Source organism: Aulonocara stuartgranti, assembly GCF_965226115.1.
Source record: "Aulonocara stuartgranti genome assembly, chromosome: 15".
Classification (NCBI taxonomy): domain Eukaryota; kingdom Metazoa; phylum Chordata; class Actinopteri; order Cichliformes; family Cichlidae; genus Aulonocara; species Aulonocara stuartgranti.
The window spans coordinates 30,577,402-30,604,533 of record NC_138951.1 but is presented as its reverse complement, the minus strand read 5'-3'; the positions used below and the strand labels follow the sequence as shown (position 1 = coordinate 30,604,533).

The 27,132-nt window shown below is 39.2% G+C and overlaps 3 protein-coding genes across 4 annotated transcripts in view; 1 reads left to right on the top strand and 2 right to left on the bottom strand.

The window, feature by feature from the left end:
* LOC309689130 (putative ribonuclease ZC3H12D) overlaps nt 1-27,132 on the bottom strand; it is a 184,528-nt gene that overhangs the window by 23,365 nt on the left and 134,031 nt on the right. The window lies entirely within an intron of this gene.
* ppil4 (peptidylprolyl isomerase (cyclophilin)-like 4) lies at nt 1,535-16,540 on the bottom strand. 2 transcript variants are annotated; one of them, XM_082505356.1, is made up of 13 exons: nt 16,460-16,540; nt 15,647-15,714; nt 14,108-14,172; nt 13,906-14,023; nt 13,530-13,672; nt 13,292-13,388; nt 12,422-12,538; nt 12,183-12,307; nt 12,003-12,069; nt 6,816-6,927; nt 6,562-6,658; nt 6,223-6,355; nt 1,535-1,960 (listed from the first exon to the last, which is right to left on the bottom strand). In XM_082505356.1, exons 3-13 carry the CDS (start codon nt 14,158-14,160, stop codon nt 1,760-1,762), a joined length of 1,263 nt encoding a protein of 420 aa, XP_082361482.1. In that variant the 5' UTR covers nt 14,161-14,172; nt 15,647-15,714; nt 16,460-16,540; the 3' UTR covers nt 1,535-1,759. The 2 variants fall into 2 exon arrangements, with proteins under 2 accessions (XP_082361482.1, XP_082361483.1); XM_082505357.1 differs by lacking the exon at nt 16,460-16,540 and adding an exon at nt 15,980-16,090.
* On the top strand, nt 16,072-26,071 carry ginm1 (glycoprotein integral membrane 1). The gene is made up of 8 exons (XM_082505358.1): nt 16,072-16,244; nt 18,422-18,493; nt 18,599-18,698; nt 19,717-19,871; nt 21,576-21,735; nt 21,846-22,075; nt 22,492-22,655; nt 23,285-26,071. Exons 1-8 carry the CDS (start codon nt 16,155-16,157, stop codon nt 23,388-23,390), a joined length of 1,077 nt encoding a protein of 358 aa, XP_082361484.1. The 5' UTR covers nt 16,072-16,154; the 3' UTR covers nt 23,391-26,071.

Here is a 27,132-nt window from a genome sequence, read left to right as displayed (position 1 = left end):
CAACTTTTAACGATCTTTTCAAAGCTGCGGTCATCCGTGATGCTTGGGCAACTTTTCCTACCACATTGTTCCCTTTCAGTCAACTTTCCGTTAAAATCCTTTGACCTTCTGTGACTTAACCTTCTTATGGAGGGAGCCAGTGATCACCAGGTAGAAATATTCCCCATGACAGTTAACTAGACAGAGCACTCAGTACTCATCTCGTTGGAAGAATTTTTACTCAAACACCGTTAGCACTGTTGTCTCTGAGGTTTGAATCAACCGCCTGGCCGGGACCTTCCTGTGTGGAGCTTGCATGTTTTCCCTGTGTCTTCGTGGGTTCTCTCTGGGTTCCTCCCACAGACTTGCACTTGGATTAACTGGTGATCATCATCAAAGTAAAAACAAGAAAATATTTGAAAGATTTCATGTGTAATGAATGTAGAACATATGGATGTTTACCTTTTAAAAATTAAATTACAATAATAATTTTACTATTCTAACTTTGTGAGATGTACTAGTAGAATGATTTAGAATTTTATGGCCTACTTATAGCCCCATTAAAACAGATCATACATAAACCAGAGTTTTAGTTTTGTATTTCTTCACATTCATTTTGACTTTTAAACTTTCCTATTCAGTTTAGTTTCAGTCAGTTTCCAGAGTGGGTTTGTTTGTTTCAGTTTAGTTCTGATTTGTTTGAAAATGTTTAGTTTTGGTTTAATTGTGTTAGTTTTAGTCTTTTTATTATTATACAGAGGGTATATGTGGGAGCAAAAGATTCACTCACAGCCATCACAAACATCCCAAGTCTCAATAAACATGTGCATAAAAGCCTCATCAGGAAGTCAACAGTCTTTTTAAATGTCTGACTTTCATTGCGAACTCAATTTTTCACACTAATTTTAGTTTAGTTAGTTATAATAAGCTTGCCCTACATTTTCGTGCCTTTTTGCAGGAAACCCAAACACATATAAAAGGCTGCAGCCAGGGTTAGAAGCAGGAACCTTCTTGTGGTGCAGCGCTAACCACAGCAACGCCATGCAGTTTTGTGTGGGGACAAATTTTAGTTTGTGGTAGCCACCTGTCCACAGTTACAAACCTCATGGCACATCAACAGGTCTAAAATCAGCTTACAGTCATGACGTTTTTATTTCAGCATTTGCTTTTATCCTTTCATCTTCTTTTCATTAGTAACCTATATTAACCTAAGACCACAATGATAATACCTCAAATCTTCCCCTTGCGGGCTTTTAATTGATGGCAACTGAGTGGCATTTTGAGCTACGGTGTGACCCCAGATCTAGGAGGTGGGTGGAGGGAGACACCAGTGAATTCCCTCAGCAGTCTGATTACACCACCCAGCAATTTTCCATGTTGACATTTTCTAAATGTAAAAGACCGCACAGTCAGAAAGTTGAAGGTTGGATATTAATCATCTACCACTTTTGTTCTAAAAAATGTGTGGGGTTCAAGGAAAGGAAGTAAACAACACTTATTCGGTGACATCTGTCACGGCATTCAAATGAAGTGAAAGAAGTGATCAAATAAAAACCTCGTTACAGTGAACTTTTAATGCACATATAAAAAAAACATTTCTTAGTGGCGATCTAGACGACGTGACAAAAACCTGACAATCACCCGACTAGTTCCCTAAAAGTCAAGATCAAGTGATTTAAGAGGAAGTTTAAGATGATGAATATTCAGACATTTCATGATGATCACAGTTCAGTGGCTGTGGTCCAAATACATATATATCTCATTCGTCCTCTGTCCTCCCTCATCTGTATCTACTCTTCTCCTTGTCCTTGGACCTCTTGGGAGAGCGACTGCGGCTCCTGTCCCTGTGGCCTTTATCGTGCCCCTCTTTCCCATGTTTGACCCGGGACTTGCTGTGCTTGTGGTCCCTGTCTCTGGAGCGAGATCGTGAGCGTGAACGCTGGCGGCCTCCCTTTCTGTCCCGCCTGCCCTCCTCACTGTCCTGGAAAAGAAGGAGAGGCAGAGTATGTTCAGTAAAGCAGCTCGTCTTTAAGTCCATAAAGAGAAAGCTACAAAAAATGTTCTCTTCTCTCTTTTGGTTACTGGTATTTAATATATTTTCATCAGTACACAATTGTAGGATTTGCATACGTATGGAACAATAAGCTCTATTATTACCCGGTTTCCAGCGTGTTGCACAAAGCATCCTGAGGGTGGTTTGCAGCCTTAATGCTGCTAGGCTAGCAATCAGCTCATAAACTGTTTCAGTTTCAGGAGATTCTGAAGGCGTGTGTCATGCAGGAAATAAATTTGCAGTAACTGAAAATGACGTCAGTCAGCCAAGAGTTATGTTCAACTTGTAAGCCTGAGAACAAGGATCAGTCAAAAGGATTGACACAAGATAAGACCTGACAGATAACGCACAGGAACAAATTTCATGTTTCGCTTTTTCAAGGTAAAAGTTGCTACTTTCCCCTCGGACCCATGGCATCTCTGGGAAATGAGTGTTTCTCAGGCACTCGGGAAAATATTTTCCAAGAATCTTATTTTGTCTTCGTTTTTCAGGTAGGGCTGGATTTATTCATGCACGAGCCGTTTTTGTTTATCCGAAGTTCAGACATAACAGGAAAATGCAGGTTTCTCTCAAATAAAGTAAACGACTAATTATTTACTGTCGGCGGGCAGGAAGTCCTGCAAGGACTCCTTCTGATCCAGAAAAATCCCAATAATATGACCTTTAAGTTAACCTTTTACATACACTGAGGCTATTTATGACATGACTGAAAGATCCACATATTGTCTGACACTATTATACATTAGACACAAGTTCAAGAGCCAAAAAAAATTGCAAGTCATGCAGTAAAAAATGTATATTTACAACATGACTGATCAATGTCACGTTACAAAAACAACAGTGTATTTCTTTTCTTTTAAAAATGACCATAAATGTTTGAGTGTTAGCATTTACTGCTATACTTAAACATGAGTAGAGCAGTTACACAAATGCAATGATATAAATATTGCAATGAATTCTGTCCTGACTGGTTTCACTCCACATCCAAAGTTGTAAAAAAATAAAAACAACCAATCTATTCCATTCTTTTCCCTGTGGAGGTGTTGATACACTGGGCTCTTTTCTAGGCAAAAGAGCCTAGAAAAGAAGATCTTAGGAGAATAATTAAAAGTAAATACTGACTGGACAAATGTATAATTAACCAAAGAAACAAGGAAACACATCACATGATAAGCTGGGGCTATCTTGACATCTGATACCATCTGTGAAAAACATGCTGACTATTAAATTCCATATGATGCAGCTGAACATGTGACACACATGTTTTTGTGGAGTCATTGCAGAAATGAGAACAAACGGTTTTTAACACAATCAACAGACTGTCCACAATGTGCTGGGCTACACACTGACAGATGGTTTTAATGGAAACGAGGAAACTCCAGATATCAAAGGTCAGTGTGTAAACAATGGAGTCGATCACTTCATAACCTAATTAGGCAGCCAGCCAGGTAACTCCTCGCCTGTAAACACAGACGCTGTAAAACACAGACGCTGTAAAACACATTCAGGGACGGTTGTAACTGACAGCGAGCCCATCACCTAACGAGGCAGATTTCTGTCAAACATTTATATTCAACTGTGTGTGTTGTGTGTATAGACCTAGACTAAATAGGGCTCAGTGATGCACTGTGATTGCAGCTCTGTATAACAAAGGAAATAACTCAGTGAACACAGTATAATTATTTCAGACCCTAAATCAGGGATGTCCAACTCCAGGCCTCAAGGGTTGGCGTCCTGCAGGTGTGTTGTCCCTGGGTCAACACACCTGAATCAAATGATTAGTTCATTATCAGGCCTCTGGAGAACGTCAAGACATGTTGAGGAGGTAAATTAGCCATTTAAATCAACTGTATTGGTTCAAGGACGCATTTAAAACCTACAGGACCTTGAGGCCTGGAGTTGGACACCGCTGATCCGAAAAATCAATACTGGTTCAGTCTTTTGCCAAGTGAACTGTAATGATCTTTGACCTTTAACATGTTATCTGAGGCTCGTATAATGAGATGTACCTCTTGTGTTTTTTACAGTTTCTCAGAGCATTGCTGGGAGGTCCGATCTCTGAATCACTGACAACTGTCTTTTCCACTTGTGAATAATCCATCTTATTGTCCATGGTGGAATTCAAATTGTTGGGAATGACCTTATAACCTTTCCCAGACCGGCTTCTCTAAAACCGTCACCGATATCTTTCCTCTGTGGTGCGGTGATAACACTCTCTTGAACAGTTCAGTCCCACACACAACCAAAACCTCTGCTGTTACAGAGGTGCTCGAATCGTCTGATCATCAGTTAAACAAGTGCAACACATTTTCAGGACCTGACTGCTGCTTACTCTCTTACACATCTCCTTCATTGTTATTATGGTAGCTGGATGTGACATGGGCAGTAGAGCTTGTGATTACAAGCTTCTAAACTATTTAGAAGACTTTTCTAAATATTAATATATTTACTGTGTATAACAATATAGACTGACTATTTATAATCCATGTAGCCCACCTTTTCTATAAGTAGAAATCAACTTATTGGAGGTACTTTGGTTGAGTGAGTGGGAGATGTGCAACTATTTTCTTGATCAATTACTTTCATCACTGATATATCAGAGTGTCTGTTTTCTTTTTGAAAAAGTCAGAACCTGTACCAGGTTAAAGCAGTTATATGTGCACAAGAAATAACATGATAATAACTGTATGTTAATTAAAACGATCCAGTTAGTCTTTAATAAAGGTGAAGTGTCACCTCATGTAGAGGCACGCATCTGCCTCTGCCTCCGTTTCATGGTAATATTCTTTTACTACTCCAAGTGTTACCAGCACAAGTACTGATGATAACTCTTAGAACACGTAATACCTTCATCTGCTGTGTGAAATTTATATTTCTATAATGATACAAAATACAGCAGCTAGTATGACTAACTCTCTTTACCACTGGGTTAAGATGGTTTAATCCCTCAGAAAATTCAACATGAATTTATAGCTAAAGAAGTTATGCTCTACTTTAACATGAACCGTGCTGCCACTCTTTAAAACAAAGGAAAACAAAAAAAGAAAAGAAACTATGACCGGGACATGCTTTTTATGAATATAACTGTGTAGGACTGTGATCCTTCACAGATGATGATCAAAGATGCCAAAACCAGAGTTATGTAGGTTGCCACAGGACAGCATCCTGTCCCCACCGCGCAGAAAGTCAAATATTCAAAATTCAGGACTAGTGACTCACAGTTACCTCGGTTTGATTCTGAAATGAGCACCTGCCTGACTGGAAGTGATACTTTGATGCTAGCATATTTTTCTCAAACAGCACGACACCTATAAGGGCACTGCACGTGGACAAACTGTGCTGTCACTAAAGGGAACTAAATATTAGAATAGTTTACCCGTGGCAATAAAGGAGCACTCCACATACTGTTAAAAGCTTATCCTAAACATTGGCAAACCACATCTGTGACCACTTTTAACTCATTTGTGTCTATTCATGCTTTTTGTTTTCGCCATATATCTCTATGGTTTTTTGTTTATTATAAAGTTTAATGCAACCTGCTCCGAGACTGCAGTTGTAAATGAGCAGTTTTCCGATGATCTGACATGATTACACTTTATGTGTTTGGTATACTGATGTTCATTACCATGTGTTACCCTGTTAAATAAGTGGAAAAATGGAGTGTTGTCATTGTCTTCTGACCTTTGACACCAACAAGGCATTTTTACACAGACAACTGCATATCAGTGTATATGTCTCGATGCATGCTCAGTCATCCAGATAAGTAAATCAAAAGGTTGCTTCTGTGATCAATGTATACTCTCCGTTTTTTTGGAACATTCTCAGTAAACCCAAGAGACTATTTTGTGGAAACATCCCAGTAGACCAGCAGTTTCTGAAATACTCAGACCAGCCCATTTGCCACATTCAAAGTCACTTTAACAATTCCCATTCTAATGCTCAGTTTGAACTTCAGTAGGTCATCTTGTTAATGTCTAAATGCATTAAGTTGCTGTTGTGTGATTTGAACATAATTAAATAACACAAAGATAAATATTTGTGTTACTGGACAGTTAAAAGGCGTACCTAATGAAGTGGCTCGCATGTCTTTAGGTGCATCACTAACAGAATTAAAAACATTTCTAAAACAATTCTTACTGATCAGCGAGCAAAGAAAAAAATGTTATGTCATGTCATGGACTGACTATTACCTTGCGCTTTTTGGACTTCCTGCTGTCCTCATCATCTGAATGATGATGGTGCCTCTTCTCTTTATGTTTCTTCTCAGAGTGCCGATGACTCGGTGCCTCCTCTTCTTCCTCGATTATCAGGTTGTACTTGGAACTTTTACCTGAGTTATGGAAATCTCCAGGAAGTTGAGACAGTCAGTTCTGAAAGCTCTGCCAACTCAAACCAGGAAAAGAAAAGGAAAAAACAAAAAACAAACAAAAAAGCACACAGCAGCTGGCATGTACTGCAGAATGATATGTTGTGGCACGAAGTGGAAAAGCTGGAAAACTCAATCCCAGCCTATTGACGCACAAGGATACTCTTGTTTTGGCTTCACCTGATCCTTGAGAGCCAGTTTGGATCGATTCTCTACATCCTTCTCATAAGCTTTGAAGTCGTCTTTAGTGTATTTCCCCCCTAGGAAACGGAGAAAGCAGTGAAGGTCACAGCTAATGAAAAGGTGTGGTAATACAAAGGGAGAACAACACCACTAATGACAGAAACTTTGGTGTAACTGGTGCACTTTAAACAACATAAACTAACATGCAAACCACAAAGCCTTCAGCTTCATTACCTTTCCCTTTCCATTTGATCTTTGCAACTGATTGACTGAAGTCTACGTGAATGCGTCTGTCGTCAATGAGCACGTTGTCCATTTTGAAGTAAGCTTTCTCACAGTCTTCTTGCTGTGGAGAAAACCCCCCCCACAGTAAATCTAAGGAGCTTGGAAAGAAAAGCGTCTGGACTTCTTTAAGTTGCTTGAAGACATTTCACCTCTCATCCAAGAAGCTTCTTCAGTTAAAAAAACAAAAAAAACAAAAAAAAACTGGTAGTAAAGCTGCTCGATAATGGTAAAAGTTGTAGTCCTGATTACTTTGCTCAACATTATAATTTAGGTTATATAACATAGCACTTTACATAGCCTCTGTAGAAATTATCCACACCCTCACTTATCTTAACTGCACTACTGTATAGCTCTGTGTAAATAATCATTCTGTACATACGATAATTTTTAATCCTACAACTGTTTACAACTTGCATAGTTCCCATTTCTGTATAGCTGTATATCTCAGATTCTGTAAAGTTATTTATTTCATATTCTGTATAGTTTTTCATATTTATATCCTTATACTTATAGTTATAGAATATTCACAACATACTTCATACCGTGTACATTCTAACATACCATAATAGACCCATTTCTGTAATATACTTACATATCTATATTATTGCTAATATATATTGTAATATATCTATATCACTAAAGCACTTCTGGATGGATGCAAACTGCATTTCGTTGCCCTGTACCTGTGCATGTGCAATGACAATAAAGTTGAATTCTATTCTATAACACACATTAAACTGAAAACCCCCTCCCACCAGGACGTTTGCATATGCAGACCAAATGGCAACGTCTACCAGCACCAAAGTGACAAAAACTGTAGTTCCTCTTATGGCCTCTTGAGGCTAACTTCAAAAGCAAGTTATTCTCCACAGACTGCAGTAATGCTATTTGGTACAAACATCTTGGCCTATAGACAGTTTTCAGTTTCATAACAGCTTTGCAGTGGGCGTTTCTGTAGGAATTAAGCCACCTCTGCTAATTCTGAACTCGTCTTCTCCAGTGTGTTTGTGCTGTTGTAGCATTATTAATGAATTTATCTGACAAAGCAATACATCTCATTGGGTGATTCAAGTGGTATAAAAGGTTTGTGGTTCAGTTTTGGTGACTGAACTTTTAGTATTTTATATTGTGTGCACTGAATGTAAACAGACACACTAATATATAGATGCCACTTGATAACCAAGCTAGCTAGCATAAGCTGTTAATACGTTTTGGCCTAAATATGGACACGTCTGGCTCCAAAATACATGCAAGAGCAAACCACTAATACTAAAGCTTCAATATGAATAGTCCAAAAACATCTGTGCATGTCGTTGACAGTCATGCAGGAATTAATGTGTCATCAATCATGTGAAACAAGAATCAAGATCGAGTTTTGATAAAACGTTAAGTTACTGGAAACTGAAACCAAAAGACAGCAGTAATCTGTTATATTTATGATATTTTCAGCGTTTAAAAAGCAAAAATATGCTTTTCCAAAAATAAGAAAAGAAAAAACAGATGTTCTCAACATTAATGAACTAAGCAAACAGTAAGAAACCCTCTAAACAACAGCAAGGTTTTCCAATAAGAACCATTATCAGTGCCTACTATCAGATATCCAAGAAGAAGAAAAGACCTTGAGGAGAATTTGACATTAAGTGCCAAACTCCTTAAATAAGAATGACAGGCAAAGGTATCCTCCCTACTGACAGAGATTACATGGCACAAAACCTCTCTGCTAATCATAAGGGAAAACCCCTTGGCTGGGACTCACACCATGTAGCACTACCAATGAATATTTAAACTTTCATTAATCAGAAATCAAGAATTAGGGAACATATACATGGACATCAGCTGAACAGCTGAAGTAAACAACACAGGCCTGCATTTGTTTTTTTGCTTTTATAAAAAAAAAATTTGGTTCTAACTTTTAAGCCATTTTATATTTGTATAAATGAATGGTAACAATACAGTATAAGTTACATACATTAGCAATAACAGCTGGGGTGTCAAATTGAATTACAGATCACAACAGGGCCCAGACATAGTACTGTATGTAATTTGCTAACATGCTTGAATCAAGAAGCATCCTGGATTTCTATTGCTGCATATCCCATTATGTCTTCTTACATACAGGGGGTGCAGAATTATTAGGCAAATGAGTATTTTGTCCACATCATCTTCTTCATGCATGTTGTCTTACTCCAAGCTGTATAGGCTCGAAAGCCTACTACCAATTAAGCATATTAGGTGATGTGCATCTCTGTAATGAGAAGGGGTGTGGTCTAATGACATCAACAACCTATATCAGGTGTGCATAATTATTAGGCAACGTCCTTTCCTTTGGCAAAATGGGTCAAAAGAAGGACTTGACAGGCTCAGAAAAGTCAAAAATAGTGAGATATCTTGCAGAGGGATGCAGCAGTCTCAAAATTGCAAAGCTTCTGAAGCGTGATCATCATTTGGCCATATTTCAGAGCTGCAACATCACTGGAGTGCCCAAAAGCACAAGGTGTGCAATACTCAGAGACATGGCCAAGGTAAGAAAGGCTGAAAGACGACCACCACTGAACAAGACACACAAGCTGAAACGTCAAGACTGGGCCAAGAAATATCTCAAGACTGATTTTTCTAAGGTTTTATGGACTGATGAAATGAGAGTGAGTCTTGATGGGCCAGATGGATGGGCCCGTGGCTGGATTGGTAAAGGGCAGAGAGCTCCAGTCCGACTCAGACGCCAGCAAGGTGGAGGTGGAGTACTGGTTTGGGCTGGTATCATCAAAGATGAGCTTGTGGGGCCTTTTCGGGTTGAGGATGGAGTCAAGCTCAACTCCCAGTCCTACTGCCAGTTTCTGGAAGACACCTTCTTCAAGCAGTGGTACAGGAAGAAGTCTGCATCCTTCAAGAAAAACATGATTTTCATGCAGGACAATGCTCCATCACACGCGTCCAAGTACTCCACAGCGTGGCTGGCAAGAAAGGGTATAAAAGAAGAAAAACTAATGACATGGCCACCTTGTTCACCTGATCTGAACCCCATTGAGAACCTGTGGTCCATCATCAAATGTGAGATTTACAAGGAGGGAAAACAGTACACCTCTCTGAACAGTGTCTGGGAGGCTGTGGTTGCTGCTGCACGCAATGTTGATGGTGAACAGATCAAAACACTGACAGGATCCATGGATGGCAGGCTGTTGAGTGTCCTTGCAAAGAAAGGTGGCTATATTGGTCGCTGATTTGTTTTTGTTTTGTTTTTGAATGTCAGAAATGTATATTTGTGAATGTGGAGATGTTATATTGTTTCACTGGTAAAAATAAATAATTGAAATGGGTATATATTTGTTTTTTGTTAAGTTGCCTAATAATTATGCACAGTAATAGTCACCTGCACACACAGATATCCCCCTAAAATAGCTAAAACTAAAAACAAACTAAAAACTACTTCCAAAAACATTCAGCTTTGATATTAATGAGTTTTTTGGGTTCATTGAGAACATGGTTGTTGTTCAATAATAAAATTATTCCTCAAAAATACAACTTGCCTAATAATTCTGCACTCCCTGTATAAGCTGATCCACATAAAGGTCTCAACAGCTGGTGATAAACTTCCCAGTAAATTATAAAAATACAATTTAGTGTTTCCTGTCTATTAAGATCCGCATACTTTTGCACGTTTTACAGATGAGCCAAACATTTCCCTGCTGCTTAAACCTAACAGAGGATAGATTTAGGCCTGGAATAGTTCATTAACCAGAGAAGCGGTATTAACGGCAGAGCTCACAATTCAACTCTGCTCCAGTGAGTGCAGACCTGAAGACCTGTTTGGAAATATTTTGTTGTAATGAATTTACTGGTGATAAAAAACAGGATAAAACAGTAAAAGTAAAAAAGAAAAATATTCTACCCAAGTAGTGTGGGCTCAAGTCTCTTAATATAGTTAGATAAAGACCTAACAATATTAGAAAGAAACCTCAATAATCACACAAGCAAGCACTTGGTGACAGTGGGAAGAAAAATATCACTTTTAACAGGAAGAAACCATCCCACTGAGTGAACGTCAGAGGAACCCTACTGATCGTTTGATCATTATTTACACTGAGGTAGATAACTGCTGTTCCATATTTTTAAAGCAGAGCTCGCTCAAAGTTTCAAATATACATTTGATGTACTTTAACATAATTCTTTTGTTTGTTTCATTTGCAATCTATATGCTTATAGATCTTTTTAAAGACGCGCTTATGTTGCAATATATGTGACTCTACAATGCCTTGCATTGTTTTGCCCTCTTGTGGACGAATGCTAACCCAAATAATTTGAACCTGTTTTGTTTTTTTAAATGAAACATGATTGAAACGCCTCTGAAAGCTCCAGCGGTGTGCATGCAGGTGTTGGGATGTTCTGAGGCCAAGTGCACTCAATCAATAATTCACCATAGTCAGTGAAAAAACTAATAGTCCATGATTGTGTTCTTCGTTATCTTCTGATGGTGTAGATTTACGAGTTTACCACAGGGAGTTGCCCTTTTAATAGTTATAAGTCATTACCAGTCATAACCTGGGGCAAATTCCACAAAATCAAAGTTTTATGGTTTTTATTTTCACAATGTATAGCAGGCTGACAGCACCTTCATGATAAACACAGTCTTATATCGTGGGTTTAGTTCTCATTTCTCTATGATACCGACTCCACTGAGGCACGGCATGACAACAACATGTCACTATAAGAACATGACTGATTTCCATTACTCCTGACCAGGGTTTTCCCATCTATCACTTTCACTAAATTTATTGTATTTACTCTACTGATACTGATAGATATGCTTCCCCATTCTGCACATATGTATCACACAAAGGACAGTGAAACATGGAAGACTGTTAAAGATATACTGGTTGTGTCATGCAAACTGAAATGCCAAATGTGTACACACAAACATGTCATTAGGGACATGTTAATCAGTAAGCTAACCAGGCTAATCGTGCCCTGGCTCAAGCTCATGACACCAAAACAGATCATCACGATATCTCTAAAAACTATAAATAGAGTAAACATAATGCACTGATTATATTATTATTATTATTATAGGGGAAAAAAGTGTTTCCTTAAATCTAGAACTTTTTCTTTAAACTGCCATCACTGCAGTATACACACACTTACCTTTTCAAACTCTATAAAAGCATAACAGAGGGAGTCTCCAGTTTTCCAGTCTCTGATGATCTCACAGCTACACAGAACAAAGGATTATTTGAAGAAGACAATATAGAACCAAGGCAAAATATAATAAATAGAAATAACTGAAAAACAAGATACTTTGTAGTACTTGGAGTGAAGCGTCACCTTTTTATGCATCCAAAGCGAGAAAAAATGATTTCTAGGTCCTCATCTGTGGTCACTGGGTTCAGCTTGCACACAAACAGCACGTTTTCTGGAGGCTTCACATCTGCATCAGGGAGGTCGCCCACCTGGATGGATTTACAACAGAAGAGCTTGAGTATTTATTTTTTTGCATCTTCTTACACGCACTCTCTCACACACACACTTCAACATGAAGCTGAGAGCAGGTTTCCTTATCTTACCATCTCCAACAGGATAGCCTGAGTCTTGGCCTCTTTCTCCTTCAGCTTCTCCTCCAGTTCCTCGGCTCCTTTCCCATCTGTATCATCGACCACTTCATCTGCACCGATACGGCCACTCTGCACAGCCATGGCAGAAACATTTACTTACGGTACTGTACAGAAGTCATGCTAATTTCTTTAGATTTTGCTTCCAAGGTGCCAGACCTAATTTTTAAAGTGGTTTTTGAGCAATAGTTCTCCTGGCTTTCTGACGATTGTTCAAAGTGTTTTTTGCATATTGGCTGCTTCTTTTACTGCAGTGTGTACAAGTACTACTTCTACACAATTCAGAAAGCATGTGCTTACAGCCATCTGTAAAACATGGCAAAGGCTCTGTCATGGTTTGGGGTTAAGTTTCAGCCAGTGGTGTTGGGGATCTTGTCAAAACTGATCGAATTATGAACGCAACAAAGTATCGTTCGATTCTGAAAAACCATCTGGAAAGGATCTGACTGGCAGCAGCTTAATTTTTCAGCATTACAATGATGTCAAACTGACTGCCATTGCAGTCGAAGCATACCTAGATAGAAAAACACACAACAGAACACTATCAGTCACGGATTGGACTCCGCAGGGCAGTGTGGGGTCATCTTGACAGAGAAGGCAGCCAACATCCAAAACAGAGCATTGATGTCCATCAAGATCAATATTCTTTTAAACAACTTTAACAAGCAAGCTGCCTAAGAAAGTTCAGGATGTGTTAAAGAAGGTGTTTGACCTTTAAGCTTGTTAAAATTAGAATCGCAAATATGAGATAGATATCTTTTTTATCTTAGCTTTATGATCTTGCTATGAACATCTATCTAATTGAAGCTGCGGCCCTATACTCACATCCAGCTGCTCCTTGGTGGGTTCAGGCGATCGATCAGGCACCGGTAGGTCAGGAGGGTCATCGAACGGGTCGTCCAGGATCACTGTGTGGTTTATCCTACAGCAAAATGTAATAATAATGATGATAATAATAATAATATGCCCTGAGGTTTTTTTTTATTAAAGTGATAATGAACGCAGCATTAACATTATTCTTCAAGTTGATAAAACAAGTGCAATACAGTTTGTCTTGACTCGCCTGATATCTTGGAATGGGACAAAATCCTTGTCAACAAAGGCCTCATTGATTTTGTTCAGGACGTCCATGCCCTCAGTCACTTCCCCAAACACTGTATGAACTCCATCCAGATAGTCTAGGTTCTCGCCAGTGGTAATTAGAAACTAGGAAGAAACATACCTCTAGATATAGTATCTCATGTTAAACAATCTTGCAAAATATTATTTAAAATGTATTTATAATATATATTACATACAGATCTATGATTTCTGTATGAATGTTGAATATGTTTATAGATCATCTAATCTGGTCTAACCAACAGGGGATGAATAATAATGTATTTTTTCTGTGGTTACTGGTCTGAAAGCACTCAACACTGGGTGCTCATCTCATTCACCTGAGAGCCGTGCTGATCATTTCCATTGTTCACCATGGACACCGTCCCCTTCTTCTTGTGTTTAATGCGTGGCATTTTCTCCAGATCAAAAAAGCGTGCCTGGTCCCCATACAGTTTGCTAATAAGGCACAATGGAGAGCATCTTTATTTTTTATCCAACATCCTCAATCTGCTGCCCTCTTAAAAGACGGATAAGACTCACCTATACACAGATTCTCCTCCACGACCTGTGCCAGTAGGATCTCCAGCCTGCATGATGAAGTCTCTCTGGAAAGAAGATGAAGAGTTATGACATGTTACACATATAATGTGAAGAAAAAGACAGAAAAAGTGCAAAATCTTCATTAGAGTCTGAAAAAATATGGAGAAGATTACAGATGTTAAAAGTTTCTACTGAAAAGTCTACATACGATTAAATATATGAATAAAAATTGGCAGACGACACCCAAAGGCAAACGCCCGGTGGTCCAGCAGCATTAAAACCCTGACAATGGGTTTGCTTTACGCAGTGGCAGCACAACTAAATCAAGAAGAAGCTAAAATAACGGATGTCTGAATGAAATACTCTAACTGACAAACTGCTGCATGTGTCAATTTGATAGGTTTCTTTTAGACTTTGCTGCAGGCTGACAGCAGCAACTTTGTCTCTTTATAGCGGCAATACCTGGAGTACGCACAGGTGACTCTCGACGGAATGAGAAATGAAATTACTCCAGTTATTTTAAAACTTTAGCTACTACATTTTTCTCATTTAATTTTACAATATCAAATACAAATCTAATATGAAATTATACTCTGACGTTCAGGCTTCCAGTGATCCATCCATCTACTGCTTATTGGGGTTGCATGGGCAGCAGAGAAACCCAGACCTCCCACTCCTCGGCCACTAACTCCAGCTCATCCAAGGGAACAGTGAGGTTTTCTCAAACCCGCCAAGATATGATCTCTCTAGTGCAGGGTTGTCAAATATACGATCTGGCTTTGGAAAATGTGAAGAGGGGCATAAATTGTGGACTTTTAACTGTATTTTTCCTGCTTACAAAGACCTTCCCCATGGCCATTCATGCTACACCAAAGTAACTAACTTGCAGTTAGACATTTAAATGACAGAAAAGTTCTTCTTTTATTCATTATCTGCTATAGAAAGTAATTACAGGAGAGCCTCGTTAATGAGCTACCAGAACCTTGTTTTCTGTAATTTCACAGAAAAAACAAACAAACTTCAATTTACAAGAACAACATTTGTTTATCATGTAGAAAAACTGAGACGTACTGCATGCACGACCATGCAGGTGCTAGACAAGTGTAACTAGTAAACTGTTTGGGAGTATTTAGAGACTTGTCCTGCTGATAAAGGTGAGCCATGGAACATGGATAAAGTTCTGAGGACTATCTGTCTCAAGTTGTGGCTAACAAGCAAGGAGGTACTAAAAGGAAATTAAAATCTAGACTAATCAACAAGTCTGAACGCATGGGAACAAACTTAGCAGTAGAAACACCAACCTTCCTTTCTTGCACGGTAACGTCTACATGCTGGTTTGCCATTATGGCAACAATGCAGTTTCAATTGAATTTGAATTCTGCCATATTAACTTGTTACTGGGTCCAAATGCAACACCACTTACACCCAACTTCCGCTATTACTACATACCGTATTCTGGGTTGCTTGAGGTTTCCCAAAGAAAACCAAATTTGAACCATTCACTACCACATAAAGTTTATACAGGACATTTCGCTTTACCTGCACATTGTGGATGAGGCAGTAGTTGTAGTATTTTATCTTGCATAACTTCAGAAAGTTTAAGCAAGCTGGAAAAAGAGCACAGAGTCCAAGTTAAGCCAAAGTAATTATAATTAACTAAGTCTTTATTAACAGAGTATTTATAGCAACACGATGTATGGGTAACTTTGCACAACACCGGCTAATGTTACTAAAACGAATATGAAGCAAACATGCTAACGACGGTAGCTAGCAACCAATAATTCTGTAGTTTAACGTCCCAGTGAGTGACTCAACCAGCAGCCGCTTACAGAAATTAGCTACCACCAAGAGTAAGAATTTTTGTAGTCTTACTTTTAGGCCTTTCGTCTGTAAACAAATCGATCACAATATCGCCCAGACTCGTTTCAAGGAGCACCGCCATGCTGACGTTCCTCTTCTCGCGAGAAGAAAATCTGCGCCTGCGCAGTACATTTGCGTGCTCAATGTTTTTGTTTTAGCTGTCCTGCTGCTGGGAAGTGAACTCAAAATGGAAATGACGTGGTCGACAGTTTGTGTTCTATTACTTCTTTTTGTCTCAGCAACTCGCACAGAGTCGTCGAATAGACAACTGAATACGGTAAGAGCCACGGAGGCAGCAAATATATGGAGCTAACTTGATCATCATAGCATTAGCTTACTGAGAGTCCAGGGCCCTATTCCGGAAAGCAGGTTTAGCCAACAATTGAGGCTAAACCTGATGAGTGGAAATTCCCAAGTTTTTTTTTTTTCTCCCAGAAAGAGAGTTAACGTAATCTCAGCCTCGGATACCTTGGAAACACTTTGTGAACTTACCTTGCTCACTAGCAAGTTTTAGTCAACCAAGTCGTCCTTCCACAGACTCCTCCCTTCCTGCAGCACCTGAACACATTTTTCAATTTCCTCATCCAAATAGCACATAGCAGAGCGAATTAATTTACAGAATTTTACATTTTACAAACACAGAAATCCTATTTACACGTTAGTTTACTGTTTTATGTACCCAGCATGAGTGCTTTTATAATCACTTAGTCGTCAACAACTGATACAGCGATTACGCGGATTTATTATCAACTCAGAATAAACTCTAAAGGCTAGTCTGCATCTTTCTAACTCTTGACTATTTCCCTGTAATAAAAAGGTTGACCGTTTTAATCAAATCTTTAGACACAGAACACGCTGATCAGTGATCAACCATATTTGTGTAATCGGTCACACTGATGGAAAAATGCCTGTCATAGTTGAGATCTTGGTGATGTGAATATGTGAGTGAAGAGGAGGCTGAAATGGTTTTGGTATTTTAAGAACTAAACCGATTTTAAAGTGACTTTTTAAAACGAGGCTGTAGAAAGTCTAACTATAATCTGATTACACATCATGTTGAAATGTGTTCACGGACTGAAATTCAGTCATTAAATGATATTAAAAAACATCCCACTGTCAACATCAGCAAACAGGTCTGCCTTGGAGTCAACTCGCACAGTGCATAAGGATCACAGATTCAGACTGGATCAAATCTGTATCCAATTCAGATCCAGCCATTTCCCATCTCATTCTGTCTGGACCTGCTTTGGATCAGTTCACAGTGGCTTATTTTGTCCCAAATCCCACAATGCAAGTAAAATGTCTAATTCAGAATATAAAGAGCTCTTTAAAAACTTTGGCATATCTTATAACATGTTTGTCTTTAATGGTTAAAGTTTACATTCATAACAGATTTGAAAATTTGTCCTGCATTTTTCAAGTTGCATTCAAAACAGGTGCAACATGAACCCAATTAACTATAACATGTCTGCTATGGCTGCAAGAGAGACAGTGAAAGCAAATATTAGTTCACATTATAAAGGGTTAAACTGGGGAACACTAAAAGGTTTTTTTGCAAATCTCATTAAGAAATGTTTTTTCATGGGAGAAATGATAAAATCCTCCATTCAATTTTTTAAGGTGGTTACAGCCGTTAAGTACATTCAAATATAAAACAGTGATTAACTCTCTGTAACTCTTTATTTACTTGTTGCCATAGTGAACCTGCTTCCTGCAATAGAGCACAGCTACTTGTCCGGAACTGTTTTTATCATCTAAGAAACATTTCTAAACTCAGGCTACTGGTGTCAAAGGCAGAACTTGAGATGATTATTCATGCTTTTATCTCTTCTCGTTTGGATTATTGTAACGGTCTTTTTACGTGTCTTAACAAATCAGCTCTGGATCGCCTTCAGTCTGTACAGAATGCAGCGGCAAGACTTTTAACTGGTACAAACAAGAGGTCACACATTACTCCAGTTTTGGCTTCTCTTCATTGGTTGCCTGTAAATTTTAGGGTTCATTTTAAAATTTTAGTTGTAACTTTTAGAGCTCTGCACGGTGAAGCTCCCCAGTATATCTCTGACCTGCTGAAACCTCATGCTTCATCCCGAGCACTTAGGTCTTCAGGTCAGAGGCTACTGGTGGTCCCACGTACTAGATTTAAAACACGTGGGGATCGGGCTTTTCAGGCACTGGCACCTAGGCTGTGGAACTCTCTGCCGTTGTCTTTACGCTGTCTAGACTCTACTGACTCCTTTAAAAAGCAGCTGAAGACATTTTTATACAAACGGGCTTTTAATTAATTTAATTAATTTTAACTTGTATGTCTGATCTTACTGTAAAGCACTTTGTGATTTTTATCTGTGAAATGTGCTATATAAATAAATTTTACTTACTTACTTACTTACTGTAAATTACAAGCATTGCAGTGTTAAACCTAATCCTTTCGTTTTTAATTACTGACCACCGTAGGAAAACATCCTAATCAATGTGACAGCGGGGACACTGGCAGACACACAGCTGCAAGACTCTAACAACTTACAGGTACTCAGTGTAAACTGCTCAGTAACCGAAGGTTTGTTTTCTGTAAGTATGAACTGCGACAATTAGTCGCCTTTTTGTTTTGTCTATTTTTTTTTCTTTTTTCAGATAAATTTAAACATATCAGTGAGTGAAGAGCAGGTGCTGGTCAATGACGTCCCAGTGGAGCTGTCAGGGGTCACTAGGTTCAACTGCCAAGCGCTTCTCTGTGAGTTTTTCACACATTTATTCAAACCACTGTGGTTTTAATCAGGGGAAAGCACTTATCTCAGCTGGAAGAAAATATACTGTTCAAATGTTAGAAATGTAAATATTATTGTCAGTGTAAATTCAGTAGAGTTCAGTATTGTTTAATCAATCATGATTTCAAATGTATATCAGATTAGAGTAGTTTATTCTTATGCTTTTCCTTATTGTTTTTGTTAAAAAAGAAAAGAAAAACCACATGGTGGTTAATCACATTAAATAAAAGTGGTCTGAAACACTTTGGGAATGAACCAAGGGGCAAGCTCTATATAAGACAAATACAGATTATTTTGGTATTTGGTGAACTGTGAGTCATACTGTGATAGTCTAGTTAAATTCAATAAGAAAAATATGGATCTGGAAATGAACACAAGTCCACTTTAAAGTCAATTAACATTACAGTGATTGGAAAAGTCAGTGATAATGGACTTTTAGACAATCATAAATCACTAATGGTTTTTTAATGGACTACCCAACAGACAAACAGGTGCCTGGGTTCCACATTATGTTTCCTAATGTGAGTTTATCATTTTAAAAATGCCAAGTGATCAATAGGAAGACATTTTCCCATTAAGTAAGCATAGCTGAAAACCGTACTGCTGATTAAAGAAGCAATACATTTGAGCAGTTGAAGCAACAACTGAAAAAGCCTAAGTCTTCAGCTGGCAGCTTCATTAAAGTGTAACCATAAAACAGGAGAGATCAGAGACTGGCCAATAAAAGATGAAGATTCAGACATACAAATGAGCACAGACAGTGGGAAATGTGGCCTGTTCTGTTGAAGCTGCCATTTGGAGCCCATGAAGTAAAAATTCTTATATTCTTGCTCAGTTGTGCACAAGGTCCTCCCACCAGTCTTTTAGAGACTGGTTAGACCCAACTCCAGTTCTTGTTTTCAAGGGAAGTCTGTGGATTTCTTGACAGTGACATTTCAACCTCCAATTCCTCTAATTCTGCTACATTTTGTTTGTTTTTCTTAGTGGACAGTGTCAATGGGAGCAGTGAGTTTGAGTCTGGGGACATAGTGTCCACTGTTACCCGGGTGATGGTGAGCCAGAACAGGCTATACAGTGACTCAGAGGAGGTGGTGGCTCTTCAGGTCTTCAGTGAAGTGATAGAGATGGATGGCAAAGAGGTAAACACTAATTGTACAGCTCTCTGACAGAATCTCACAGTTTGTTTTTGGTTTTTTTTAATGTTAAGAATAACTCTGGAGTAAATATGACTGAAATTATCATGTGGGGACAAGCCTCTGTGGCTTTAAAGAGGTGGTGATTGCTTATACTAAACATGACCAGAGTTTAAAGCTGATGCTCTTAAAAACTTGCTTTCACATTCAAAAATCCAAAGTGAAACAGTTTATGTTCATGTAGCAACAGGAAATAGTGTTTCCTCATTTCTCCAGTACAGCCAAATCGGATGGACATAGCTTCCAGGTCTGAAATGTGAACCATATGTGGAAATCCCAAAAGTTGATTCTGTTCATGTGGACGTAGCGTTTTCAGTGGGAGAAATGTTTTTTCACTCATCCAAGTGACTCCTTCAGTCTCAGCTGAACGCAGGTTTCCCCGACCTTATAAACAGTACATTTGCACAGTGACTGAAAGTAGCACCACTGAATGAACAATGGGCCCTGATATGGTTCTTTCTAACGGCCAGCAGGGGGCGGCAATTGTGGTGGCTAAAAGAAGTTTATAAAAGTCTCTCGAAAAATGTCCCTCGCTCTATGACCTCATTAAACACTTTGCCGACGATTATGATGCCAGTCATTAGTTTTGAGTCTTAGAGGATGCAACTTAGTGTTTATGTTGTAAATTATGGTCCCCTTTAACATGCACAAAAAGCAAACAAGCCAGACTTAGCTTCTTTTTTATGGGGGCGGGGAGTTCACTTGTGATTGACAGATCACTTTAGAATGAGCAGTCAGCCTTGCTTTAACTGTGAAATTTGGATAATGGTGACAACAGGGCTTTTTTTGACCCTATGCGACCCATATCCGATCACGGTTTGACAGTGTGAACAGCACAAATCCGATATTTTCAAATCCGATCTAGGTCACTTTCGCATGTGGTACTGAATCTGATACATATCTGATGTTTTAGAAAGCGACTGCTGTTTGAACGGTCATGTCGCATTAAATCCGTCTTCTACATCACTGACACAAGACAGACGCCAATTAACAGCGCTAAAGAAGACATCGCGAACGCTTGCTGGCCATCCAGTGAAACTGTTTGGAAGACAGCGTTGGAGAAACGTGAACATTTTATTTGTACTGCATAATCTGCAGATTCTGACAGAAATCTGCAACTATCCTTTGAAGCACCGCTCCTCTCTAAAACAGCAATAAGGATAATTATTAGGCCATATCTAAATAACAAAATAACTTTATAACTTAAAGCAAAATTGAGAAACGTAAAGTCCAAAACAAGTCTTTATATTAAGGGCCATCAGTCAAACAATACTGTTTGGTCTGGGTCTAAACAGTGCGTTGTGTGTGACGTCTTCTTTTGCACATGCGGGCCGCTTTGAGGGTTCACACTAGAGCGCGTTTGCTGTCACATTTTATTTGTAGTGTGAACAAGCAGACAAAAAATTCGGATTTGATCAAAAAATCAAATCCTTAATTGAGCATTAAGACCTGCAGTGTGAACGTAGCCATTGTGTACGGCATTCTAGAATTTGACTTGTCATTCAAGTCAAATTCCAAATGCATTGTGGGATGCGCCTTTTGAGTCTGATGACTCATGCATAAAATATGCATCAAAGAGGCAGCTTAAGTATGTTTATTTTAAAAAGTTGTTGCATTTTCCTTTTTGTTTTTTTTGTGTGTGTTATTCAGGTCCAGCAGCCTGACATGTGTGAGGTGAAAATACTGATGAGCCCAGACTTCCAGAAGCTGGCCCAGTTTACCAACATCTACCCCATTGGACACAGTGATATCTTTAGGGTTCCCAGAGAAAATGATGTGGTTGTCACAGATCCACCAAATTCTAGAAAAGGTTTGCTTTTTGTGTCCTAATTGTCAGTAAACTACTCATTAGCTGTCCAGTTTAGAATATTGGCTATTAATTAATATTTAATATTTTTCCTCCTGCACTTTTCAAATCAGATGAAGAGCAGCTGATCTCTCAGACCACAAGCCAGTATCCTCTGAAGCACACAGAGACCACCCGGGAAGAGATTGCATCCCCTGGAAAACTCCCAGAGACCCCCCTGCGTATGGATCCTGACCTCCTGTATGATGTCAGATATGATGATGAACTTGATTACACTTACCCGAGCCAGCCTGATCAGAATCAAATGGAAACTCCACCCAAGGAACTTATTTCTTCTTACTCTGTAAGTGCAAGTCTGCAGTAAGATCACACTCATTCCAAACAATACAGTCTGCTCCACAAGGAGTTTCATAGGGTCGGACTGAGGATAAACCAAGGCCAGTATAAAATACTGTAAATCACACAAAGCTACTCTTTGGAGTCACAGAGTAAAAACAGGGAGCCAGAGTCTCTACTATTAGGAAGATTAAAGTGAAAGATCTGAAAAAAAATGTCAAAGTTTGTAGTTATTTTATGTTATCAGGAGAAAATATTGAGTTATTTCCATCACAAACTACACAAAGTTAGCTATACAAAAAGAAATCCTGCAATCCAGCAGTTAAAAGCACATCATTTCCTCAATTTTGACACTTCTAGTCTTCACAAAGTGAGCACATTGTTTGAAAATTTCTTCCACAACAATTAACAATGTCTCCCCAGGCCATGTGTCAGTGGGTAGAGCAAGCCAGGGAGCGTCTGCGGCGCTTCTGTTCCGAATCCCTGCCTCTCTTCTTCCTGGTCATGTGGGTGGTCGTGATCGGCGTGGTCGGATCAGCCGTCATCGTCAAGATCTTAGATGTGTTTTTCCCAATTTGTGAACATAAGTGAGTTTGTTGCATAGATACAAGATGAATGTAGCTGTTGTCACCTATTGGTTTCTTTACTCTTTGGCTGCCGCCATATTTGTTTTCTGGAGGTGGGAGTCACCATATTTAGATGAAAGGGTGGCGTGCTGAGTTGCTAAAGAATGCAAGCTTGGTTAGGAAGCATTCATATTCATGTGCAGACATGCATATTGCTAACAGTTTAATGTAATGCTAGAATTTCACTCACCAGAAGAGAAGAGCAAACTTCTTGAACTGCCTCCTAACTTTAAACTTTCAAATTCAAATTATTGAGTTGCAGAAAAATTCCTGGCAGATGAGGCTGGTTCTGCTGAGTGTTTTTCCTTCCCCCTTTTGCCAAAGCGCTTGTTCATAGGGGTTATATGATTGTTGGGGTTTTCTGTTGTAGGATCTTTACCTTATAATACAAAGCGCCTTGAGGCAACTGTGATTGTGCACGCTATATAAATAAAATTCAACTGAATTTTTGGTGCTGACCTCAAGTGGTCATTAGATGAACTACAGTTCTTTTTGCATCGGCTTCATTTTTGGGACCCAGAGGTTGGGTCCCAAAAATTTTGACCCCCCCCCGTGATTACTTCCAACAAACTTTATTTTCTGTTTTACAGGCGCATTTTTAATGTAAACTCTGTCCCTGTGATGCCAGAGGATGAGAAGCACAATCTCCTGGAGAACATAGAAGTAGAAGCAGAGGAAGAAGAGAAGAAGCCTTGAATGAGGATCATCTTGACCGGCTCCTCCAGTTTGTTCCTATTTGTTGTTTAACCTGCGGTTTGGCATGGCCTGGTTTTGTTCTGATCTGTGAATCACCACAGCTTTTCCTGTCACTTTACTCTTTCATGGTCTTCGTGAATCTTTTCATCAGCCAACATAAGCTCATTTAATGTTAGCTTATATGAGTCCCTCAGAATGGAGATTAAAGTGAGAGATTTATGGTGCTGAATGTCATGATGCAATGAGATTAAAGTATGGAAGGCTTACGGTTACCTTACCAGAATCTGCTTTCAGCACATCATGCAGAGAATCTTCAACAGTGACCACTTTGGCTTTACCCACACCCAAAACATGTTTAGCTGTAATGCAGTTAACAAAAACAATGTCCAAGATTCAAGGGATTATCAGATGAGCTGAAGCTCTGCTTTTTGAGAAACACTTCGTTTTTGGTTTTTTGTTTTTTTTTTAAGTCATTTTAGCTGAAGGTCAAAGGAAAAGACTGATACCGCTCTCCAGCTGCTGGTCTTGTTTAGATTTCTTTAAAGAAATCTGCCAAAATCTTTCTACAAACAACCCTTCCTAACTGGCACCCATGTTGGAAGGTGTTTTGAAGCTCCCATCTAAATGAATGGTAAGACCCTCTCAATATTATTTATAATGTCCATCAGGACAAAAACTGGAAAAGGCCTTTTTGGTAATAACATGACATAACAGCTCTTATATAAACTCAAACCATTCAAAGTTTACTCTCTTTCCTTTGCTTCGGTAAAACTAACTGTTAGCTGCAAGGCTAACGTGATCAACCCAGTTTCCTGATGGCAGAGCTGTGCAGACACAGTGTATAGGGCATAAATACAAATGATTACATTAACATAAGTCATTGAAATTTCACCACCAGGGAGCAGTGTTTTATCAGTGGGTGTTTAGAAATGTTTTTGAATGTAAGCTTCTTTACTTCTATTTGGTAATTCTATTTCTGCCATATCCCTGATTCCGCAAGTAGCTTTGCTTTTCCCGGTATGATATTGTTGATAAGAATGTGCTCCTAATGACTTGCCTGGTTGGCTCACTGCACCATCTTGTGGTACAAATTGGTATTACACAAAAGTATAACCTTTAGCCTTTGTATCAGATCTGCTCCAAAGCTCAAGACCAAAGCAGTTTGATATGGTCTACATCCTCAGAACTGTTACTAAATGGACCATTTATCCTGTTTAGTTCAAGTTTACGTATCACTAAAAGTTTGCAGCGCAGAATAAAAAGCTAGATGCTGTGGGGTTAACCTATAAATATGGACAAACTGAGAATTTTAGAACCAGAACCAAACACTTCAGAGTTCCCTTAAAAAAAACTTTGTGTATGTAGCAGTTCTTTGTTTTTTCTCCAAAATCATTCACCTACAGCTGGAAAAAATGAAGACAGCTCTAAATGCATTAAATGTATTTAAAAGTAAACAGAGGCAAAGACACTTGCTTAAATCTGTTGAAATGTCTAAAAAGACAAAGCTAAGCAGATTACTGCGTCAGAGTTTCTGTTCTGTCGCTACTAAAAAACTTCTTCCTTTGACTCGACATTACTGACGTTCATCTGTTAATTGTCTTTTTCTTTTTTTTTCACTGTGCCTCAGTTTTTGTTTTTTATAAGGATTCTATCATGAGAAGGATTACTATGTGGTCTACTTTAATCAGTATTGTTTGTGGCTTCCTGTTACTAATATTGTAGAATGTCCGTGAAGCTGTTCAGAATGTCTATGCACCTTCTCTATATATAAACTACGAGCGGACTGATACAGTCCAAGACTGAAACACAATTCTTGTTCAAAGAACGAATCTGCATGTCCTCACTATCACTTCAGTGGCCTGTGCTACAAAGTAGCTGTTCTTTTCTGAACTTGGGCTAAGCGACGCCACAATCTGGCTAAGCAGTCACACAAAGGTGGTTATCAACTGCAGAAGTTACCCCCAGTTTCCCATCTATCCATGTGTGCGTTCACATAACAGAGGAAGTGCTGATCTCAAACATTACCTGCTCCAGAGCAGGTTAAATGTTCAGCAGGTTTAGTTGACCTTGCGAAGCTTTAATCATGCTTTGCAGTGCAGCCCTCTCTGATGTTTGGCAGCTCTAGGTGTGAAGGATCAAACGGCTCAACAGGCTGTCGGTGAAAAACCTGCGTTTTCATTCATCATAAATTCACAAACCACATTTTCTCTTTTCATTGGGTTTTTTTGTTTGTTTGTTTTTATGTGCGAGGGTGTTATTTTACTATTGGTCATGCTTTTTCAAAGACATCCCAAAAGATCAGCTTGTGATGTCATGATTTTCTCTCCCTAGGGCTCAGTTAAACTGCAGTATGCATGATATACTGCGTACAACGAAAAGGTGCATGCATAGTGTAGCTAGTGACTAGAGTTTGCTGCTCCATCAACAAGTTTTCCATTAAAAATAGGAAAGTGCATGATGACTTAAAACAGTGTTGGAATCTGCCTCAAGTTGTGCAACAGAATGCTGTACGCAACACCTAGTTGGTTCAGAGTTAAACAACAAATGTTTTAATTTGGTCTTTGATACATCAGCGTGATATCTTTTTTTGGCATCTGTGTGCATACATTGTATGAATTACAGCTGGACTGTGTATTTGGGTCAGAAATCATGCTAATTAAAAGCTTTCCTTACAACCATCACATGGATATATTGTCTGATAATTGTCTTTGTATGTTGGGTGATCATACTGTGTTACTGTACAGACTAATGATCAAGTGTTATACTGGCACGTAATGTCTACCTTGCGGAGTGACCATGCACCCCTATACACCAAGCATCATGGAAGAGCTCAGAGTACAACCATAAAACTAAAAGCAAACTCAGTGTAGCTCCATTTTACAGGTGGAGGACACTGACATTTTCCCCTCATATTTTCTGACCGTTTTTCCCTAATTTTGCATTAAGCTGTGGTCATTGACACTACTGGTGGAATGATGTAATACATGCATCCTACAGAGGATGTATAAGTAGTCCAGTTCCTCCAGGATGGCACATCAAGACATGCCAGTGCCAGATTTGCTGTGTGATTCCAGGAGACAGGCAGTTAGTCTATGAGAGCTGGATAGGGCTGTAAAGGGTCCTGCATCCCTCAGCAGGACCGGTATCGGCTCCTTTGTGCAAGGAGGAACCGGATGAGCACTACCAGAGCTATTAAAAAAAAAAAACCTTCAGCAGCACACTGGTGTGAAATGTGTCTGACCAAACAATCAGAAACAGACTTCATGAGGGTGGCCTGACATCCTTCAGTGGGCCCTGTGCTCACTGCCTAGCACATTGAAGCCTGTATGGCATTTACTATAGAATACCAAAAATGGCAGGTTGACCAGTGGCATGTTGTGCTTTCACAGATTAGAGCAGGCGAGCACATGTGACAGACATGAAAGGGTGTCAAAAAGCTACGGAGAACGTTATACGTCCTGTAACATCATTCAGCATGACCAGTGTGATGGTGGGTCAGTGAGGGTCTGAGGAGGACCATACATACACACCTCTAAAGGTTGAGCAACAGCACCCTGACTGCCATTAGGTATTAGGACGACCCAACACTAGTGCAGTGGGTCCTGGGTTCCTCCTGGTTTACAACAATGCTTCATGTGGTGAGAGTATGCAGGCAGGTCCTGGAAGCAGAGGCGGAGCCAGACATTTGAAACACCCGGGGTTTAGCCCTAAAGGGCAGTATGCATGTGGGATTATTTATTTT

Excerpts from the sequence above, each read along its gene's own strand:
- ppil4 (XM_082505357.1), bottom strand. The coding sequence starts at position 16,049 with ATGGCGGTGCTCCTTGAAACGAGTCTGGGCGATATTGTGATCGATTTG. Across the intron at positions 14,024-14,107 it reads GGAGGAGAATCTGTGTATAG|CAAACTGTATGGGGACCAGG; the intron begins GTGAGTCTTATC and ends GTGCCTTATTAG. Across the intron at positions 13,673-13,905 it reads ATGATCAGCACGGCTCTCAG|TTTCTAATTACCACTGGCGA; the intron begins GTGAATGAGATG and ends GTTTCTTCCTAG.
- ginm1 (XM_082505358.1), top strand. The coding sequence starts at position 16,155 with ATGGAAATGACGTGGTCGACAGTTTGTGTTCTATTACTTCTTTTTGTC. Across the intron at positions 18,699-19,716 it reads CAACTGCCAAGCGCTTCTCT|TGGACAGTGTCAATGGGAGC; the intron begins GTGAGTTTTTCA and ends TGTTTTTCTTAG. Across the intron at positions 22,656-23,284 it reads TTCCCAATTTGTGAACATAA|GCGCATTTTTAATGTAAACT; the intron begins GTGAGTTTGTTG and ends TCTGTTTTACAG.